A 19508-nucleotide genomic window follows, 5' to 3' on the forward strand; every position below is an offset into this window, starting at 1 on the left:
GGCTTGGAAAACTTTCATTAAAAAATACCCGCTATGGAGTCCTACCAAAAGCGTATAGTATATTAAACTGAAAAAAATTAGTGTTAGATGCTGTAATATTCATGACCAGCATGTTTTTTCAGCCTGAAATTTGTTGAAGGCCAAGCGGAGCTGGTTTCTCAATTACGTGGTGTAACTTGGATCTATAGACCATTATAAAATATTTTACAAAAACGGCACCAAAAAAGCGCACCTTCGATATTTTTCTGCTTTCTCTCTCTTTCTCTCGCATTCACACAAATTTCTACTGCCAGTTGACTGTGGGGAAAAAATGCAATCTTTGTATTCACACGTCCGATTTAAGTAAAAGCAAATAAAGGGAGAAAACATACCTCTCCCGTTTTTAAATCTCCTAAATAGTGCTAGGTTTCATTAATTCATCCATTATCGCCGCCGGGGATTATGACAGAAATATTGAGCTAGGAAAATTGTTGTTCGAGAAATATGCTTGATTTAGCATGAACACTGAAACTCATCTGACTTAGAGAAGGAGGCAAAGGAAAGCCTGGGAACGTATACGTTCAGCACAATGCGTTGGCGGGCTAGTTGGTGCGAATCCATGAATACTTTATTTAGCGCAAAATAACAGACACAAGGAAGACGACAGGACAAGGCGCCTTGTCCTGTCGTCTTTCTTGTGTCTGTTGTTTTGCGCTAAACAAAGTATTCATGAACGTATACGTATTGAGATTGAATGGCAGTTCTCGCACAAACGATGACGTAATGCAAGTAAAACAGGAGATGCCATTACTGTCAGCTATCTATTTTGTTGTAAAGAAAAATATGTGCCATAACAAAACAATGAAATAAAGCAGACACGTGAATGCGCATCAGCAAATCTACGCTGCAAGACCTCAGTGCCTGCTTCGGAGATATACATTTTTTTACTAAGTCATGTAGACTTTGTAAACAACCGGCTTGAAGTGATTAGCTTATTCCTAGCTGCTTAAAATGATTAGATAATATAAGAAGCTCAGCACGTTTTACTAAAAGTAGGAGAGGGCAACAAAAATCGCTGCAGAGCACGACGGGATGACAAGGGACAAATCTGACAGTGTGCGTCTGCGGTCTTTTGGTCCGATGTTTATCCATCTCCCATTTCAACTAAGATATGCCTTCCCGCGTGATAACGGTATCTGAGTCGGAAGGAATTTAAATACCTTGCGATCAAGCTAAAAGCACCACGAGTAGATATTTTAATGATCTGTCACATGACCACTATTTTTGCTCACTTGAATTGTTTCGTTATGGACACTATATTTTTGCCTTACCAATATTATTGTTAGTTGAGTGTAAGCGCATATTCGGTTCTTCTAGCCATGGGTTGACATTTGTGTGAACCGTACCATATCATCAAAACATTCACTAACTCGACGAGTTTTCACCTCTAACGAAGTTGACCAGGGCTGCACTTTGACTGGTCGAACCGCTTACACTATGGGTATAGGAGAACGGGAAAGCAATGATGATATAAAGCACCAGGGTAGAATGTCCATATCTTCACGTGCTCTGCGCAAATGGGCTGGTGGCCGATGGTTGCTGTCTCATGTCCACTCACATGCCTCTAACATGGACTACAAGGCCCGGATGTCCCTTGAGGCGCGCCTTGCTGCTTGCGCTGATCGTGTACTTTTTGCTCTTGTGGATGATGGTGATCTCTTTCATGCTGGAACCAGCTGCCATCTTGGCCTGTGGATCAGAAGTATGCGCCCCGGTGAAGTACACGAAGGACCGCGGCCGGGCCTTGCTCCTTGTAGCTGCTTCAACCTTGCGAGGTGGCTGATGCCTACTGCTGGGTGGTATTCTTGCCGGCATCTTCCAAGAAAGAAGTGCAGGATGCTTCAAGATCCACCGTGACGACGGCGGAGCTGGCACCACTGGAGGCGCCAGAAGAAAGACGACACTGCTGGTGTCGACTGGTGGGTGTGTCACAAACTTCTTGACCACCTTGATCTTGGAGAGTTTTCTGCCTTGCATGTATGGTCGGTTGTCACGACGCCTGTGACGGAAGCCCATGGGTCGGTTGTATACGTATAGTTTCTGCCAGGGCATTCTCTGTAAGTTGTTCCGTGCGTAGAGGAAAGGCCCACCAAAGTCCGGCTCCAGTGCGAACATGCTCGTCATGGGCCTTGGCCCGCCACGGTGCCTGCCGGGGAAGGTCATCTGGCGAATGCGCTCCAAAAGGTGTGCCGCCCTCGAGTTTGACTCACCGCCTGGACAGAGTGCCAGCAAACTCCAGGTCACTGCTACTCCCTGCAAGTGAATGCGCACGTATGAGTTTGTGTAGGTGTGCCGGAATTTCTTGTACTTACATGCTTATTTAATGGTTCATTATAATGACATGTGCCAAGTTAACTAAAGCTACTTATACGTATGAATGCCGCAATACCATGCACTCATGCAGTTCGCAAATGAGCTAAATATAAACATATTATTGGGGCTTACTTTTCTAGGGAGAATTTTCAAAAATTTGCGCAGCTATTGAAGTGCGACATTTACGAAATTGCGTTCAATGGAGTGGCCAAATCTTTACAGTTGTTCTTATTGTGTCAGAATTTCAATTTTTAAGTTGGTGACAACTTACAAATTGTTGGACTTGTCTTCGTGGCACTTAACTTAATTAAGTGGATGAAAAGATGTATGGGGTGGCTCACGAGAATCACGTGAGGTTACTAAATTATAATCTCAATTACGCCAATAGACTGCTTCTTTACACAGCCGCTTTTCTGTATCTCATCCTGGTTACTAATTTTTCATTGTGCTGCAAGCGAAAGGCAAAGGATGCTTTGCTTTTCGTCTGTCGTGTATTGCACTGTTATCGGACGAACTAAATCCAGGTTGGTGCAGGCTGCAGATCCATTACTGATTGTTGCGGATTGTTATTATGGCATATGGCTGCAGCTGATTTTACCCCGTCATGCTGTGAGACTTAGCCGTCCATGCAAAGGAATAAATGGGAAGAGCTGTGCCTCTGCGCTATTCAATGCTTATGCTTATGCATCACACCCGAAAGCCGTCGTTCACTTTGTCATAACTGTGTAAACATTTGATGACTCTAAAACAACACATAGAAAGAGCTGAACATTGTTACGCAGTCCGGTATCAGCCCTCTCTGGCATTCACAAACTTCTTTTCCTTCCGCATTGGAATGGCCGACAGCCCTACTTGCAACACCTACGGCTGCGAGGAGATGATCGTGCACCTCCCCTGCGCATGTCTCCATTTCAAAGTGCCAAGAAAAATGCTCGTGACCACACTCGAAAAACCCGACAATTACCCCTTCACCGAAGCAAAAGTTCTAGGACACTGGTCCAGACGGGTTTCGGCACTCAAGGCCATAAGGGCTTTGCTGAAATTTTTAAGGGCTTGTGTTGAATGTTGTAGCGCGTTCCATCGTGTTACTGTGTGAATTTTTTTCTCTTCTTTCTCCTTTTATTCCCTTTGGCCCTCTCCCCAGCACTTACGGTACTTACACTAGCTAACCTGCCTGTCTTTTCTCGCCATTTGTCTTTCTCTACTTTGTCTTTCTACGTCGCCGAGCTGAAAGGAGGTACAGGCGCACGAAGTCAATTCTTGACCTCAGAGAAGCTCGGCGCATGCAAAAGAAGATCAAACGCCGTATGGATAAGCTAGCGAATCAAAGATGGAAGTGTTTTTGCGACTCACTAGACCCCCGCAAGCCATTGTCCTGTGTATGGCGTACCGTACGGGGTCTTTGCTCAAGTCCCCAGCAACGACACCCATTCAACGCCCTTGCTCTCTATCAAAACCGCTGTGAGATAGACGTCGCAGAGGAATTTTGTGCGAACGTCGCCGGCGGCACAGTTTTAGTCCCTGACATGGCTCTAGGCAACATCCCCGGCCCACGAGATGCAAGTATGGACGCTCCATTCTCTATGGAAGAGCTAGAAGCTGCTATGGCGCTCTGTAAGTGTTCGTCTTCACCAGGGCCCGATGGCATAACATATACTGCTTTGCGCCACCTAGGCAGAGAAGCACGACGAGAACTCCTCAGCATTTTTAATAGTTCATGGCAAGATGGTGTCGTCCCACAGGAATGGAAACGTAGCCGCCTGGTACCGCTTCTAAAAGCAGGAAAGTCACCGCTCGAACTGGCATCCTATCGGCCTATAGCTATTGCAAGCTGCGTCGGGAAGCTCATGGAACGTATGATCCTCATGCGTCTCGAATGGTACCTTGAACACTACAAGATTTACCCTGACTCTATGGCGGGATTTCGACGGGGTCGTTCATCGATTGACAATGTCATCGATCTAGTAACATCTGTGGAACAACAAAAATATCGGAAGCGATTATCAGTAGCACTCTTTCTTGACGTGAAAGGCGCTTACGACAACGTTTTCCATCAAACCATTCTAGACGCACTTTTGACAATCGAACTAGGGGGACGAGTATATCGATGGGTCAGTAACTACTTGACACAAAGGTCCTTGTTCGTACGAACGGAAGATGGTCCGACTACCGACCACTACACATGCTGAGGCGTTCATCAAGGTGGTGTTCTAAGCCCTATTCTTGTCAACTTCGCGCTTCTTGGGCTGGCCGAATCTCTACCGGAAACAGTGAGTGTTTCAATCTACGCCGACGACATCTGCATCTGGACATCAGCGGTCACTCGCCTGCAGGTTCGCGCACGGTTACAGAAAGCAGCAACACAGGTATCTGACTACCTTCACGCACAGGGCCTTACCATCTCAACAGACAAATGTGCGTTAGTCGCTTTTACGCGAAAAACGATGACTCCTTATCCGGTATGCATCAATGGTCAGCCTATCTCCTACAAGAGAAATCACCGGTTCTTGGGCGTCATTGTAGACCGAGACCTCACTTGGAGCCCTCATGTTGCCCACTTAAAGAAGAAGCTCACATCTATTGTTCACGTTTTCAAGTTCATCGCCGGCAAAACATGGGGATCGTCAGTGGGCTCCATGCTACAGTTATATCGAGCACTGTTCATCGGATTCCTACGCTACAGTTCTCCTGTGCTTGCTAAAACATGCAAGTCTAATCTTCGAGAACTTCAGAGCGTGCAGGCGCAGGCACTACGTGTTTGCCTAGGCCTTCCGCGCAGCGCCTCAACAGCTGGAACCATTGTAATGGCTCAAGACCATCCGATCACGACTTATATTAGTACCGAAACGCTTAGAGCCCATGTTCGTCATGTTTCACGGATGCAGTCAAGCTCTCTTGCGTGCCTGCCGGAACGACGACCACAGGCGTCCTTCTCCAACAAGGTCAGCATCCATCGTGCCTCCTTACCATCGGGTTTCACACCCTCTGCACGTTCAACCTCAGCTTTGTGGTGTTTAAAACAACCTCAAGTACGTCTTACGGTTCCAGGAATAAGAAAGAAGACCGACCTGCCTACCTTGGCCTTGAAGCAAGCAGCTCTGGATTGTTTGCACACTTTCTACTTTGATCGAATACACATATATACGGATGGCTCTTCCACTCAGACCAGCTCCACCAGCGCAGTGGTTATACCATCACGATCACTAAGCATCCAGTACAAGATTTCTCATTTGACAACATCGACTGGTTCGGAGCTTGTTGCCCTCCGAGGTGCCGTTGATTATATTAATAACCAACCGGCTAATCGGTGGGCTATATTCTGCGATTCCAAGGCGGCCTTACAATGTCTTCTGGCATCTCTTCGTCGCGGGTCATGTGAACAACTCGTGTCGGAGATACGAGAAATGCACCATCTCATGATCGCGAAAGGACACGACGTCGTGTTTCAGTGGCTGCCTGGTCATTGCAGTATCTCCGGCAACGACCTCGCTGACGAAGCTGCTAGAAAAGCACACGAAGGAGCAACCCTTGTTTCAATACCTTTATCGCGGACCGACGCAGCCCAACACTTAGGCAAGCTAGCGCACTCTTTGACATTGGAGAAGTGGCACACATCTGAATTCACTCACCATCGCTTGCATTCTCTCGATCCCTCTATGCAACTGCGGCTGTTACCAGGTCTTCCGCGAAATGAGGAAACAGTGCTGTGCCGCTTACTCTTGGGAGTCGCATTCACAAATGCTTATGCATTTCTGATTGGAATGGCTGATAGCGCCAAGTGCAATGCCTGCGGTGTCGAGGAAACCATAGAACACCTACTGTGCTACTGCCCATCTTATGAAAACGAAAGGCAAGACCTCTGCACAGCTCTCAATCAGCTGGATGGGAAGCCGTTCACCTTGAAGAAGATCTTGGGACCATGGCCTCGCATATCGCAGCTACAAAAGGCCACAAAAGCGCTGCTGCGATATTTGAAAGCGACCGGATTGAGTGAGCGCCTGTGATTCGGACTGATAGACCGACTGATATCTCCAGTGGACTTTCTCTTCTTTTCATCTTTCCGTCCCCCTTTTCCTTTCCCCAGTGTAGGGTAGCCAACCGGGCTCAGTCCTGGTTAACCTCCCTACCTTCCTTTTATCATTTTCTCTCTCTTGTCTTTCTCTCTTGCCAGCTATTTTACAAAGAGAAATTTCTTAATCTTTGCATTAGAATATCAAAAAGCTATGGCCTACATAAAGCTGCCCGCAGGCTACCGCGCGATCACTTCGCTAATGTGTTAATGGTCGACCTCCGGCGAGAGCACAACCGTTACATAAGCTTCAAAAATTGAAGATAAAAAATGGTCATTAGTGAATGAAAGAAAGAGAAGTGTTTTACATTAGGCAAATAAGTAAGGAGATATCGTTGCAACTTAGAATGGGCATTGTTATTCAGGCTATGTGACTGAATAACTAATGCACCGTAAAGTATAAATTAACCCCTTTTAATAACTATAGCAATAGGTATCTGCCTCGACTTATTTGAAAGTTACCGTGTACACAAAATGCAACATTTTTTTAGTTTCCATATAGCATAAAAATGAGATGGGCTTAAACGGTCAATTTTATTGATGTCAGGTCGTTGCAGCACAGCAACGACCTGATAAGCAATCAGCAATCACAGCATTAATCCAGAAAGCACTGTACGAACAATTACACCATGAAAGCAGTTCCTTTTACTGAAACCGACAATTGTTTCTTTTTAAAATGATGGAAGACATGTCGCTGAAATCAAACGCGGAAACTGAGTGATAAAGGCCAAATCCCGTATGCGAGACTTCATTTCGAATCACCAGCATGTGCTAGCCCTTCCCTTCGTAGCCACAGGAGCTTCATAACCAGAAGTAACATAAACCAGGATTTCTATGATGCTATCTGTCATGATAGCATGCTATCTTGCACAGCGCATCAACAGAATTCACGAAACGAGTCGGGATGTTCTCGTATTGACATTGACACTCATCCATAGATGAATTCTACCAGATTATCTTTTTCTTGATTGCAATATTTCGGCAGTCTGCAAGAAACAACAAAAAAATCCGAGGACACCTAAGAACTTCTTATGAGTTGTGAATGCGAAAGCATTCATAACCAATTGAATGGCGTTGAGCAGTTCTTCGAGTTTTGAGCTGCGAGTAATCTATGACAGCGGTACGTGCTGCCCGAGCCAGCAAGCAGCCGCCTGCGCTGCCAACGCCGCATGCCACTGACGTCCTGCACGACGAGAGACCGATGAAGGAGCAATGGCCACCAAGGTCGCAGACGCGCGCAGCAGCTAAGCTCAGTGGGGGTGAGAAAGAGAGAGATACGCACCGCTGGCCGGCTTCCGAGACAAAAAGCGAGGGGGAGTGGCGTCGTAGCTAATGGGAATTCACCTGCCGATTCGCTGCTATAGACGACAGATGGCAGCTTTTTCGCTCAATGGGCCGTTTGACGCTGTCGAATTAAAAAGGCAATATGAACAAACTGGGTAACGCATTATTGCGTACACTTCCTGACCTACTGTCATATCTGACAACTCTGGAAGCGTGCAAAATAGAAAACACGTGATTGCTATTTTTCCCAGTATCCTTTTAGCACTAATTCATATCCAGTGAAGAACGCAAACGTGAGCTGACAATTAATTTATGTGCTTCTCCACAGCCCATTGTTCACGTATTCTGCTGGCTTTATTTGTGTACCCATACACGCTCTTCCAAAACTGTGCTTCCTTCGATGCAACCAGGAAGATAAGTAAGGGTTACGACTTACGTGGTATAAAAATACCTGCAACCCCTTTGCGGCATTGAGTGACTGCTTGAAAAGGTAATTGCCACAATTTTGTTTCCCAGAAGCCATAAAACGAATGATACAATATACCGTACTTGCTAAAGGGTGTTCCTGAACGACTCAAAACACACACAAAAAATCGACCGCTCCTTCGCACAACATGTCGTTTCTTTAGCCTCCATCAGAGAAATTGCAGTACTCTGATTCATTCAACTGTGGAAAAGTTGGGAATAACCATCTAGTAATCCAGTGACGATTTAATCCCCCTAACTAAGTTGCTCGCGACAGCAGTCGTCAGGCCCAAATTTCTTTGTCGTCGCGTGCGTCCCTCAGCCAAAAAAGTTACTTATACGTGCTCAGCACACCGGCGTTGGAAGTAGATACGTGTGAAGTAGTCGAGCATCTGATACAATTGTGGCACTTTTCTTGTGCTTCATTTTCACAGTAATCTTTGAAACTTATATCCGCTGTAAGTCTGTACTATAGCCGGTGTAATAATGAAAGCGGCTTCGCACGTTGCCTTAACGCTAAGTCGACGGCAAGAACAAGACCACCTGTGACCAAGGTATTTGCGGCAGTGAATGTTGTACATGATAGGGCATGTGCAATAGAGCGCAAGCTCGAGGAGGCCGGTGTCGCACGTGCAGGACAGAATGAGAGGCGACGATGTCAGATGGAGAGGACAAAAGGAGCAGTGAAGACGTGTTGGCCCGGTGTTGGGCGTCAACGTTCTGGGGGTCAACAGCTGTCGAAGGAACCCGATCGATCGACAATGGACGACCTATAAGTGACACGTTTTCCACTACTGTCGTCCAGCAGTTGCACAAGAGTCTGCTAGAGTCCGCCCGCCGTCTCCCCTCGAGCAGTCCATCGAGCGTCGTCGCCACGTCGGCTTCGTGGAACGCATAATCGTTAGCGTGCTGTGTCCACTACGAACGCTGTGGAGCAACGCTTCGGTTTTTTCCTAGTATGCTCAATGCTTTGTGTTCTTGTAATTGTCATTTTTGTCTTCTATATACGAGTATATGCGTGTCGTTACTGTCGCTGCTTCTTCATGCTGCCATTCGAGGCTTCTTTGATTCCTACCATTAAGTCTGCTCCCAGAACCAAATCATAACCACCGACTATTATTTGGTACTGTATCTCATACATGCGCTCTTCCTTTCACACAAGTATACACAGAACCGATTTGACGATCTTAGAAATAAGGTCACTTCTAGGTAATTTTCGGTGCGGGACGATGATATAACAGTTTGAGTACGGCTTTTCGCCTGCGGAGCTTTCCTGTGGCGTAGTGGTTAGACCATTTTACTTGAAACCGTATGATCGTTCCTGCAGTTCTGTATATACCAGCCAGATTTTTTTAAATGTTAGAAGGCGTGGTGAATGAGTCAAGCACGTGACGAATTAACGAGCGAATGGACTCTGTCAGCCCGTTTCCTATTCCATAAACATTATTTACAGGCCTTTATGTGCAGATATACATCCTGCGCCTAAAAGACGCGGGTTGCGCATGTCCTGTAAGTTTGGTTACAATCACTCCTGTCGGCAAGACATGGCGGTGTTGCAACGCCCTCTGGCCTTGAGGCTTGCAGACGATTATTTTCTGCAAGCAGATAATTCATATGTGGCGGAGAAGAAGACAAAACTGTAGGTTTCAAAAGAAAACTTGGCATCAGGAGCCCCAATCTAAATAGATGAAAACGGAATCGTTTCACACGTCACCCACTGCACCAAATTTAATGAGGTATGGTCCACTTAAAAGAAAACGTTACATATATATCGACTCTATCAAGCTAATTTTTCTTTTATGTAGATGACTTATTCTTACAATAATTTGTTGAATTTTGAAAAAAGAAACCTCATGCATCAGGGGCGCTATTCCCATTCTGCAATCAGCCCTCCGCAATTGGTCAGTGAGTGAGTGAGGGAAAGCTTTACTGAGCTCCAGTAATTGGGTTTTTCTACGGCTTCAGGGGTGTCTTCCTTCTTGTGTCTTCTCCGGAGGTCTTCCCCCGCTGCTTCGTCCATCCTCTATCGCATTGGTCAGCTGCCCTCGCTCCAGGGCTCCGCTGGCCTCTGCTGTCCTTCGTGCACGCCGCACTAGCCCAGCTCGTCTTTCCAGTGGTCGCTGGACAGCAGTTCCTCCCATGCAATTGGTCAAAAACTTTTTGGAACACCCCCATTTCACCTGTCTGTAACTCGACGTCACGAAAACCGCGATATCTCCCCATCTCATATGACGTGTACACCCTGATTATGCGTGATTTCACCAAACGAAAAAAAATAGTTGTTTCTGATTCGACGCCTTTCGTAATTAGCCCTCGTCTATTGGTCAAAACATTATGGACTGCACCCACTTAAGCTGCCTGTCACCCGACGTCGCAAAACCTCACCGGTTCAAAGTGACGTGTACGCGTTAAATATGCACTACTATGTCGAACAAAATTGAATTTTCTTCTGAATAGCCGCAAGCTGCCCCATTCCGAAAGGAATAAAAGATGGCTGCCGCCGATCACTCAGGCACTGGCTACTCGCACCTGCTGGAGTGCATGCGTTTGTTTGCATACAATGAAACTTCTTGCATGGCCCTGTAACGTTTTCGAGCACCTTTAGGCACGTCTACGACCTCGTTCTGCCAACTCTTCCTTGCTCAGGATTCAGTTTAGCGTCATTCTTAAGCTTCCGTTGCATGCCGCCGCGATTTGCGACCAGCCACCGGTAGCTAAGTAAGGGAAATCGACCAATCGCAGACGCCGGCACCACCCTGTTCATCCGGTTATCAATTTTCAGTGCAGTGGCTCAGCCCCATCGAATCCCTCTTCACTTGAGCGTGCCCCTCGCCTCTTGTCAGCCAATTTATTCATTTTTTCAAGCGAACAAAAAGGACCTTCTATGAACGAGGAGAGCGTTTGATTGGTCTGTTCACACAACCCTGCGGTTGACCGCCCGATGCTTGCGTCGGCGGTTACGCAATTTTGACGTCAGGAGAACGGAGTAAAAACATATTGAAATAGTTTTGGGTTATAGGGCCTAAGGTTTACAACTCTGTCATTCAATCATTAATGATTCTGTAAACCACACCTATTGCGACATCCAGATCGAGGAAATTCTTGTATATGCACGCCACTCTGAAATATAGCACTAGTTTATGAATGATACTTTCGCAAAACAATGAATAATTGCAACAATTTCACCGAAGCTGCAAAGTCATTTACTACATTTATCTATTGACGGGGTTGTTATACCTGTTTTGGGTGCTCAGTAATGGATCTTTACACATTGTACTTCAATTTTGTAAGCTTCAAAATTGTGATAATTTTCGTAAAAGAAGTAGGAAGCCTAAGAGGAAGCTTTAGCTCTATCCCAACACCCATGCCGCCAATTCAAATGCGTGTAAAACGAAGAAATTATCTCTGAGAGAACCGTTGGGGAAGATTTAGTGAAATTTGCTGCATTTGAGAGAGAAAGCTAAACTATAGTGACTGCTGCAAGCGAAATTTAGCTTTATTGCATGAATGCCTTTTAATAAAGATTGCCAAAGATTGCTAAGGTTGAAAATATAGAAGCATGAATTTAACCCGTCCGCAACTGTAACAAAAACAGATATCGCAGTTCTGTGAACTGCATCTGTTACAGAATCCGACACGGACGAATCTGATGTAATAATTTATATCTTACCTGATGTCGTTAGCGTTTACCAGTACTTTGCAAAAGTACTACTCACATATTAGTGGCGCATTTAACGGTGATGTATAATACATCAATTTCCTGTGCTTTATATGTATTATTAAGTGCGATTGAATAGATTGTAATATCATTTTTCATTGCGAAGTTACATACTTGTGTGCTTGCTAGTATAGCTTTCTGAAAATTTGTGATTTTCAACAATTTTCATAACGAAATCTACGCTATAAAATTGGCGTGCAACAGTTACTATATATTAACTTTTTTTGTTAAATGCAACAAACCTCATCAAGTTCGGTACAGTGCTTGTCGAGGAAAAACATTTCTGCTTACCCGTGTACATAGAAAGGAGCTCCCGAACTAGAGCTTCCTCTTAAACAAAAATTTTAGTTCTGCGGTTGGTAGAATTCAGCTTTATGTAGCAAATGCAATAATTTTTTTTATTTAAATCACTTCAGGGGCTGTCTAATGAGAGCATTTGTGCGTTTGAGATGTACTTGAATAAAGAAATGGAAATTGGCCCCGAGGTGGGGCTTCTTCTTGAGTGCAATGCAGATAAATCGTGCTTCGTGGTGTTGAAAAAAAAAAAACCCTGAACAAGCATCTTTGTGTCTACAAGATCGTGAGGTCGCCCTGCACATTCCTTTGCACTGCACGGATTCGTAGTTGGCTGTTCTATATACGCGCATAGCACTATACAGGGTGTTTCAGTGAACACTTTCAGAAATCTTTAAATGTTGCCTGTGGCAGATATCACAATTCTAGTTGATGAGCTGGTCTACTCGAAGCGCCGGACAATACTTGCACGAAAAATTGAGCTGCAAAATCGACAAATAATTAAAAAATTACTAATTAAGTTTGTAACTAATTACATTATGGCCCACATTGCAATTTACAAATTATAGTCGTGGAGTTCGCAAGGCGGATCCACTTGGAATGAATTTTCAAGACGACACCAGTTTCGAGATATAAATTCCCGAACTTTGCATATAAATGCTAGTTAATTTCTCAAAACGTCGTTTCATGCACTTAAGCACAGAAGTAACTGGAACGCCAATGCATTTCTCCGCGTAGTTCAGGAATTTATATCTCCAAACTGTTGTCGTCCTGAGAATTCTTGCAATATGGGTCATAAGATAATTAGCTTAAAAGTTAATTAGTGAATTCTTGTTAATTAGTCAACTTCTCATTTCAATTTTTTGTGCAAGTAGTGTCCGCCGCTACGGGTGGATCGGCTCATCAACTCTAATTGAGGTATCTGGCACAGGCAAGCTTTAAAAAATTTGAAAGTGTTCGCTGAAACACTCTATATTCTTTGTTCAGGGCAAGCCGGCGATATGTAGAACACTGCAGTTTGGTCTTAAGAAATAGGAAGTATAAAAACTTTTTTTGTTTTATTGTGGCAACACCAACCTCCAGGAAAATATAAGTAGTCAGTCCTCCAAACTGTGTGCATAGTCTTGTGTGCAAACTGTGTGCAAACTGGGTGCTCATCTTGAAAATGCATTCGAGTGTTTCCAGTTGCCCACACGCGCACATATATATCTGAATCTATCTATAAATCAGCTACGGGCTTGCACACCAGAAAGCCGTGTGTTCTTCTTTTTCATGGCCCGTATTACTGAATGCAACAATGCCGTCATTGTGGGCCCTATAAACAGTTGCCTTACATTGAAAGACCAGAATAAGCTTTCTAAGATCTTATCCGGGAGCTGCAAAAACGACGCAGGTGCATGCTATACTCATTTATGCTATGTACTGTGCGATCCACCATTCAAGAGAACACTCTCATGTGCGGCTCTTATTTTTAATGAAGCGAATAATAGGAGATGTTGGCACCTTTATGGCGGTACCGGCTACTCCTTGTAACTTAGCAAAGAAATCAAATATGCCCAAAAAAAGAGAATAAGGTAACGAAATATGGCAATCAGTAGAACACCAGATGAAGAAAACTATACAATCCGACAGTGCCTGAATTGCAAAGTTTTGTGCTTGTGTTCAGTACACATACGCATATATCAAGTCAAACATTTTGAATAGACAATGCACAGAACACAAGTAATTACGCTGCAAGCACAGAACACAAGTAATTACACATACCGTAAAAATTACGATCACCACATAAATCAATTTTGAACGCACAAAATATTTATATAACCCATTTAGCATATTAGGATAAACTGAAATTTATTATTTCCCGAAAATGTTGGTGTCCTACAAAAACGTTTTCAAAGCAAGAAATGATCTTTTCTGAAGGCCTAGAGTTGGCCGTGAATGAAGTATTCTTTTTAAGTACCCTTGCAGTACCCTTCGTTGTGGATCACATTTAGTGCATTAAAGAAGATGATGCACATCTTCCTCTGGATGGCCAGAACAACACTGCGGACTAGAGGCACGTTTTATCCTGTATAAAAAGTGTCTCGCAAATGCAGTACCTGACTTACTCAAATAGCGGCTCTTACTTTATTGCCGCTGTCGTTCTCTTTTTAACAATGCACCGCACTGTACGTACAAACATCAATCTCCTCTGCAACCATAATGCCCAACAAGAAACTTAGCACACATTGTGGACTAAGTTTTTAGTTCTTGGGCAAAAATAAAGGCAGCAATTTCACTTGTACTCTATGCACATGACACATTCAATCTTAATAAAACCGACATTCGCGATGGCGCTGTTTAAGAAGCAAACCGGAAAGCCACTGCAAAGGCTTGCAAATATAATGGTTGAATAATTTTAGGAGCGTTAGGCAGTTTCAGTAGAGCATGTATAAAAGCCTAGCGCAATGAATAGGATAGTGAGTTAATACTGAAAGCGTACAGAATGTTCTTCGTGCCGACTCGAAAGCTTATTACGTACCTCGTATTGAAGGAACCTTTACAGATGATACATACAGAGGAGCTAACAAATAAAAGAAAATTCCCCTAATTGGCATGAATGTGACTTCAAAATTTTCTGGCATATATTAGAGCTAGAATTGTATAATAAAAGAATGAATTTCTGCCCCGTAGATGTTCAGATTACAAAAAGTATAAAATTATTTTACAACGCGATCTGTCAAGTCGTATTATTTGTTTAGCATTTTAGGGTCTGATCTAAGCTGGACCATGCGAAGGTTCTGTAGGCTAGATTGAATCATAGCCTACAATTTATTTTGATAAGCGGCATGTGAACTTCACTTTCTTTTTTAATTAAATGCATGCAATGATATCATGTTGCCTCGTGGAGGCGCCGGTTCTGACGTGTTGTTAAAAAGAAACAAAGACACCGCTCAACTAATATGAAAGTGATTGCTGTATGTGCAAGCAATTGAGAAAGAGTCCATGCGATCAACTGATGAACCTTCATCTAGAAAAATGAAGTGTGACGTAGGACAGGGGAAAAACAGCGCTGAAACAGTTGGCTTTTAAAGCAGGGGGGCTGAAACGCTCCGTATCACACTATATGGCTATAGGGACAATGAAACTCACTATATATTGACGCTTTACTGTAAGCATAGTACAGATATATTTGTCCTAACCCAATCAAGCTCATCGCGCTCTCCTCATTTTTATATAAGGATCTAAATAAGGTTACCGCTTGTAGCCCATTTCGCTTCCTCTTCAAATGACAAGGCCTCGGACCTTATTCATTCTAGGTCTTTAGCATTCTTTTAATAGGGTTACTTGCAGTGTTTCTCTCTACTGTGCGTGATCTATAAATTGTGTGTTTGTGTTGTGCTTAACTCTTTGAGATTTGTCATCTTGCACTTTCTTTCCCCTTCCCTCCCCTTCATTTTACCTTCCATTTCTATGCTTTTGTCTCCCGTCTGAAGAGTAGGCAGGCATTGTGTCCTTCCGCTAGCAATTGCCAGCCTGACCCTTCATTTCCCTTTCCTCTGAAGTGTATATACGTTTTCAAAACAAATAAAAGTAATAATGTTCAAGCTCTCTCACAATACCGCACCGACTGCGGCGTAACTTTACGCAATTAGAGGTTAGCAATATTTGCATGCCTAGCGACATATCACCGTCTATAGATAACTATTACACATGGGCAACCCACTTTTCCTTGAATCAAGAATCAGTTTTTTTTTGAGATAACATACCTTTATACAAGATACAAAAGGCTTAGACCGTAGCAGAGGAACGGCATCATCGTATCTTACTCCAGTGGGTCCTAAACCATTTCGTAACTGGATGCAATAATGTCATTGATGCTGCACCATGCGGGGCAAATAAAAAGGGAAGATTGTGGAATCTCCCTTTTTTAGGCAGCAATGCACGTTGAGTTATAAATAAAATGTGCATGCATAGCACGAGATACACTTGGTTTGGCAATGGGGCTCAAAATATGACGTTATTGACTATAGCCTCGCGTATTCATTTTTAAAACTCTCTTCATTGAGACGCCACTAGCGGTGTCCTTAATGTCAACCTACGGGCCGGCGAACGCAGTGTCAGTTGTGTCGTGACGAGCCTGACCTCTTTTGTTGTACTTAGTGCCCTCATTCACTGAATGTAGAGCGAAAATGCGGTTTTAAGGCATGATAATTGTCACGTAAAGTGCTGAATCAAATTGTTCATAAGAATTTTTTTTCGTCACATCATACAACAGAATATCTAAGAATGTTGAAACTTGTGCGCCTCATTGTCTGGTACATACTTGGGAAGCTGACCAATCTGCCAGTGCTATCCTTGATTTAAGCAACCCTGCTTTCAATGCACCATTTTCTTTGTTTTATACCTTTCTAACGGCTATAATGAGCTTTGCCTGTCTGGACGTTCACTTAGCTCTTGAATTTTTTGACACAAAGATTGGCACAAGTATTGAAGATAGAACGTTACAGGGCACAATGACGATACCACTACGCCAGACAGTTCTCGCGACTCATGACTCCAGTGATTTATGGACACTGAACATATTTAGTACATCAAAATTCAAGAATGTAGGAGCTCTAGTTAATAAATGCGGCCTATATGGACACGCCAAATTCATGCTAATTGTAATTCATGCGCTGCTGCCCAAAGTGAGGTACACCCGTGAGCGAAAGTACACGGGCCACGGGGTTGCCGAAAATGAGAATTTCTTCGTAATTAATATGCATAAACGGAAACTGATGAGTGCACTAGAAAATTCGTAATGCCAAGTTTGGACTGCAGTCTTTTATTTCAAGTTCCATTAACTGACAGAGCAGAAAATGAGTTTTATCGTGAAATCTCTGGTACGTGTACTTTTGCTGACAGGTGTACATCATTTGAATATAATAAGAAGTTTTAGTGATGGCTTTTAATTCGCCCCAGCGTCCCTTTCTACCGATGATACCCGCAAGATGTTTTTTCTATGGCAACGTCATCTTTGTTGCGTCATAACGTAACTGAACGCATGTAAAAATCTCCTGATTCATGTCATTTAACAAGCCGTCTCCCGATCTACCAGTCAGTGAATGGCTGAATTAAGGAAAAAGTTCGGAAAGAAAATCATCTTTTCATTATTTTCAATTAGTTCTGACCCCTTGATGGCTTGCAACATTTATCTGCCTGTTAAATTTCATTTGGATTCAGCAAGTCAAATTTCTCATTACAGCCGGATATAAAATAAACCAGATAAATAGGCGAGGCGCAGTGTCGGTATATGCGGGCAAGGGGTGGTGTTTAGGTCCCGTTTGTACATTCAGGGGGTACAATACACTGATTATTTCTTGGTCACTTCTTCAAAGAGAGGCGAATTGATGCATCAGCACAATATCGTTATCATTTACACCAGCTCGCCAACAGTGCGTCGAACTTGGGCATTACAGTTGTACCAACTGCTTTCAAGGTCGGCGCCGCTCGTAGCTGGCGATTAGGGTTAGTGCACAATCATGCGAATCACAGCGCACAGCGATATGACAACAGCGGTCGTCACTTACCCAGAGCGGCCTCATCGTCGCCCCCTAGCTGCTTCGCTCGGCCCTCTGAGAAGGCCTCTGCCCCGGTGGGGTGTCTCGGCAAATCCGAAGCGCGCGCCATCAACGTGACGTTTCCCTTCCCCGGCGCGCCTCTGAGCGAGTTATTGAAGGGATTCAGTCAAACGTGCATACTTCCTTCATTCCACGCATATGTGCCGTGCTTGTTAAACGCGCTTGCTCTTCCTGATGCTGTGCCGCCCATTCCTCGCATCTTTTCACGCCGTTATTTCCTTTCGCGGCTTTGCGGCAGTGTCACCTCGAATGCATAATATAGCAGATACAACTGAACCGGACAGTTCTGATGCACCCCCGCTTCCCTATGGCGCAAGTGCTCATGGCTCCTCTTTTGAACAAGAACCTGATGAAACGACCCACACTTGCCGAAAGACAAAGAGCTTTGTCAAGATGGCAGTTTTTGTTTTGTTTTTATATTGTTGGTGTGGAACGCCGTTCATTTTAGTGAACAAATTTATACTTGTTATTATTTTGCCGAGTGAGAAGCTACAAACGTGCCGGCTTTGCGGTAAGAGAGAAAACGAAAAAGGAGCTGTGAAAGAACCAAGCTTCTTTCCACTAAAATACCAACATGATTTTTGGAGATTGACGTTAAAACAGTCAGCCCCATATACCGCCTATGGTAAACATAAAATGGGGAAAAATGCAGACAGGTCCTTGAAGTTCACACACTGTCACTAAATTACGTTATGACGTAAGTGAACGGTAACCTCCGCAGAAGACAATGGTGGACGACGGCAAACAGAGTCGCTACTTTGTCGTAACCTAGTTTGAGCTCAAAAGTGCGGTGTGGCCTTAGAGAGTGCACCTGAGGGAAATGGAGCGATGGGCTTATACAGTTGAGGGCACTGTTTAGGCGGGCTGGTTGGTGCCTCGCTTGCGAAGAAAAACCAACGAAAATACGGGACACAGCATGAGGGAACGCCGCAATAAAGCGATGTGTTATGTCGTTACTTGACTCAATGTCTAATCCTAGCGCTTTGTTTTTTAGTGAGCGGACATGGCCGGGGGGGGGGGGGATTTCTCTGTTGTTAATATATACCATAGGATGTGGTTGTAAGGTACGTTTTTCCCTCAGGCCGCCATTTGTAAGCTTCGTATTTAGGCGAGTTAAGTTAACGCGTACAGTAGTAGCGCTCATTATGATTAAAGCTACGTCACGAACAATCGCGTTTGACTCTCACAGCATCGCGGTTAATATGACCATTGGTAACCTATCGATAATGACAGGCAATGAACCTGCATGAAGCGCTGCTCTTCGCACCCAAGGATACTTGCAAACATCCAAACTGGAATGCGGTATACTCGTCTGTTTTTTTGTTTTTTTTTTGAAATCGGCGTTGCGGACTCTTAGGCTATCTTCAAATGGAAACAGGCTACCACTAGTTTCTGTTTCATTTTGCTTTTAAGTAAAATTATATTTACAGGTGTGGTTCCAGTTGTCCCACAAAAATATTGGCACAAATCGGCGCTAATGGGGTTCCCATGCTACTGCCGAAAGTTTTTAGGCAGTAGATCGAATGGAATTTAATATGGTTACAGCTACATATGGTTACAGCTAAGTTAAATAATAGAGTAAAATGATTTGCGTTAGAACCAGAATTGTCTCCGCTACACAATGACATTTTCAATACGTGGATACATGTCATAGATGCATTAAGCGCATTTGTTACTCATATTAACAGCTCTCACCCTAGCATCAAGTTTACCATTCACCATT

At 44.0% G+C, this 19508-nt stretch overlaps 1 protein-coding gene across 1 annotated transcript; it reads right to left on the minus strand.

The window, feature by feature from the left end:
• Positions 1-691: 691 nt before the first annotated feature.
• On the minus strand, positions 692-17797 carry LOC139055653 (uncharacterized). The gene is made up of 2 exons (XM_070533182.1): positions 17735-17797; positions 692-2292 (listed from the first exon to the last, which is right to left on the minus strand). Exons 1-2 carry the CDS (start codon positions 17747-17749, stop codon positions 1594-1596), a joined length of 714 nt encoding a protein of 237 aa, XP_070389283.1. The 5' UTR covers positions 17750-17797; the 3' UTR covers positions 692-1593.
• Between the last annotated feature and the right edge of the window lie 1711 nt (positions 17798-19508).

This window comes from Dermacentor albipictus, chromosome 1 (genome assembly GCF_038994185.2).
Source record: "Dermacentor albipictus isolate Rhodes 1998 colony chromosome 1, USDA_Dalb.pri_finalv2, whole genome shotgun sequence".
In the NCBI taxonomy this organism is placed as follows: Eukaryota; Metazoa; Arthropoda; class Arachnida; order Ixodida; family Ixodidae; genus Dermacentor; species Dermacentor albipictus.